Genomic DNA, 3688 nt, shown 5'->3' with positions numbered 1-3688 from the left:
TTCTTTGCCATGTCTGGCGGTGGGGGCCGACGCCGAGATCGGCGCCGGTAAAGGTCAAAAGAATGGGATCGCGTTTTGTCGGTGAGAGAGAAAAGAGAGAGAAAAAATAAGCCTTTTTTATTTCTCCTAAAAGGTTTAACATTACCTTTCGATGTTGGGCCCTCTGTGGATGTTATTCCCACATTGTTCACGCTTCAGACCTAGATGTCTGAGCGTGAGAGAGGGTATTGATGAAAAAACATCTCACATCGGAAATATAAGAATTAATCTACTACTATATAAAGGGTTAGGGTCAATCCACTAATTGCCAATTAGTTTTGAGTTGGAAGCCCATAATAAACCCTAATCTAACAATTAATGTTAAACGTTCCCAAATGGTTGGTTTGTAAATTTCTTTTGTTTTCATATCTCGTGACCTTGTATCATAGTAATATATTGATTCCGATAAGAATATTTAGTTAGCAAAACCAATGGGAAGCTTGTTGGACATTTGATGACACCCAGCTCCAGTTGTTGTTGAGGAAAACACCAACCTCGAAGATGCTGCTAAGTTATTGTCTTACCTTTATCTTCAGTGCCGTCATTTTTTTCCTTATCCAGATTTTACATTTTTCTCTAACTTAGTCTTCTTGTTCTGTTTCCATTTAATCGCAGACTTCCTGTTGTAGATTCTGGCAAATTGGTAAGGGAGATTTAACATCTACCCATCTCAGATTTAATTTGAGTTACATCATCTTTCTCATGCATCGCTTATCCTTTTTATATTTCCTGTGGAAAATGTCGGTATCATCACAAGAGGAAACGTGGTTAGAACCGCGCACTGGTGAAATGAACGCTTGAATAAGATATAAACCAAACCAAGAAAATAGCATGTAGATGCAGAAAATAAGCGTGAGAAACCAAGTATTCAACATTGTACCTCGTTTTAGAACTATATAGAAATGTAACTTATATTACAAGAGTTCGGCATCTAAGTGAAGCCTATAGTAAACTCTAGAAGCATCAAAGATCCCATCGCAGCTTTTGTTTAACTCTGGTAAGTGGTAAGTACAGTCCTTACTTTCTTTTTTTCTTTTTTTCTTTTTTTTCTGCAGAATCAGCTTCTCATTTGTTTGATGGGTTAGGTTATCAGATGCTTTGGGTATTTGATTCTCGTCCAATTATGCTCTATAAATTTTATTTTATAAAATTTTTTTAACCACTTTCTACATTTGGTTAACCACCAAAGTAACAACCGTACTTTTAAGGTTTTTAGTTGATTTTGGTTCAACCAAATATATCTTTCCCTCACCACCTTAAGTTTCGTCCGTACAATTGTATATGTGATTATTCGTTTTCAGTTGCGCAACATTTTCAAAATTTGGAACTTTAATTTACATGATGTGCCCAATTAATTACAAAAAGAATATAGTAAGTTGCAAAACAAAAAGAGTTAGTTGCAAGGTCATGCTCATCATTTGCTGTCCAAGGAAACTGCAAAATAATCAAGCTTTTGTTGTGGCTATCTTATAGGAGTATAAAAAGACAAAAACACCGTTGGATCTGAACTTTCACTGATTTTAGAAGGCAAACTAATAAAAAAAGGATTATGAACTAGAAAGTTGGTCAGGTTTCACGTCTTGGCTCTCATAGAGAAAAAAAAAGCCACACGTTCCTGGTCAGTCTTTTCACAACAAGACCATTAACAAGAAAGGATCAAGTTTTTGAAATGAGTTTTTACTGTCTTCACCCCACAAAAACAAAAGATTATAGGGCAGAAAAATAAAAATTCCAAAATGACTTTAGTAGTTACGATAATGGAGATAGACATAGCTTTAGTTGTTAAGATCGGACAAGTTACAAGAAGACCCACTTACCATATTTGTTTTGTAGGACACTCTTTGTCTGCTCCTCCTCTCAGCTCCAAACACTCACTTCTATTACCTAAGTCTCCTGCTTCTGCTTGCTATTCACTCGCCGCCGTGTTTCCACCCGCATATTCTACCTATATAATCCTCCAACTAATACTAAACTGTACACTGATCTGTACTTAAGAGTTGAAACCTAACTGAGTTCTAATTCGTTTATTCTATATCTGAGAAAACTAACGATCAAGTTGAATCAACATCATGAGAAGAATTTTTAAAAGTATGTATAGTTGAAGAATTTTTTTTATATTCAAAAGAAACATATCGAATTGATCAATAATAGGGGTATCTAGCAAAAAGAAAACGAGAAGATCGTTTAATTTGTTTCATATATCCCAAACATGCAACACTTTGATTCTGAGTACGATAATTGAAGTTTTAGAAAGAGTTATCAATGAAAACTATTTATGGAAAATATATCAATACACTTAGGACTAGTGATCACAAACTCAGGGTGGAGGTGCATGTTAGCAACCTCCGGCGCATCATAAAGATAAACATTCTCTAAACCTTCCTTGCTTCTACAACGTTTTTTTCGTGGTGGGTCGGAGAAAGATCCTTAATCGTCATCAGAAGTTTCCGGGTCGGGTAGTTTGTTCAAATCAACGGCTTCCCATGACCCGTTACACCTCTTAAACTCTTCTTTACTACTACACTCGTTGTGACCATCATTAAGACGATAATCACTATGATTAAGACTATGATCATCATCCACGTACTCATGACTTCCACGTTGTTGTTGATGATGATGGTGATGGTGATGACGATTCCCTCCCGCCGCTTCTAACGCATCCACCTGAGCTCCAACCTCAGCCGCTTTTCTCCTTATATAAGCCGCCGACATATCCCCACCACCGTTTCCTCCCTCCACCGTAACGCCGGCTAAAAGCTCCGGGAAGTTAAGCCGAGCGGAAGGACCCCGGAGATAGTATACCGCCGTGTCGTAAGCTCTCGCCGCCGCCTCAGGAGTAGAGTAAGAGCCAAGCCATATCCTCGACCGTTTATTAGGCTCTCTGATCTCCGCCACCCACTTCCCCCACTTCCTCATCCTTATCCCTTTATACTGTTTCTCTCTCTTCCTCGTCGCCGCCGCCGACGCAACCGTCGAAGCAGGTACAGCCGCCGCCACTTCCCTCGCTGTCTCCATAAGGGTTTTCGCCGGAGATTCCAAAAAGCCACGTAAGAATCAACGTTTTCACCGATCTAAAGACTTGAGAAGAAGAAGAAGATGTGAGTTTGACGGCGAAGTGATTACATGCGGAGGGAGATATGACGAACACGTGGGCCAAGAAGAGAAGGGAGGAACACGAAACCGCAAAGGAGAAGTTCAAAACATCACCGACACTAATCTCTTAATAACTTTCGCATATATATTTTCCTTTCTTTTTTCGGTTTTCTCTATATATTTTCTAAGACAGAGACAACAATCTCATCTTCCCTGACAATATATATACACATATAGATAAAATAGTATTTAATACTATCTTGTCTTTATTGTTTGGACGGAATTAAAATAATTGGGTTAAATTAATACGCTCATGCACCTTATTTTAATAGAGCTCGTCGGCTCTTTTTATTGGATGTCTATAAAATTAATTTCCATAACGTTAGATTATCTCCGATCAGATGTATTAGAAAACATATAAAATTTTGACTACCAATGCATATTCTTGTTGCTAACTATTTTTAATAACTTTCAATCAATATGATTTTAATAAATATAATTAATTTTTTTGAATTTTACAATTTATAATTAAATAGTACAGTAGAACTTCCATAAA

The 3688-nt window shown here is 37.4% G+C and overlaps 1 protein-coding gene across 1 annotated transcript; it reads right to left on the bottom strand.

Annotated features, from left to right (window-relative positions):
* Window positions 1-2199: 2199 nt before the first annotated feature.
* LOC103862049 (ethylene-responsive transcription factor RAP2-10) lies at window positions 2200-3688 on the bottom strand. Its single transcript, XM_009139791.3, has one exon. The coding sequence runs from the start codon at window positions 3052-3054 to the stop codon at window positions 2467-2469; it is 588 nt and encodes a 195-aa protein (XP_009138039.1). The 5' UTR covers window positions 3055-3688; the 3' UTR covers window positions 2200-2466.

This window comes from Brassica rapa, chromosome A01 (genome assembly GCF_000309985.2).
Source record: "Brassica rapa cultivar Chiifu-401-42 chromosome A01, CAAS_Brap_v3.01, whole genome shotgun sequence".
In the NCBI taxonomy this organism is placed as follows: Eukaryota; Viridiplantae; Streptophyta; class Magnoliopsida; order Brassicales; family Brassicaceae; genus Brassica; species Brassica rapa.
This window is presented reverse-complemented; position numbering and strand designations above follow the sequence as displayed.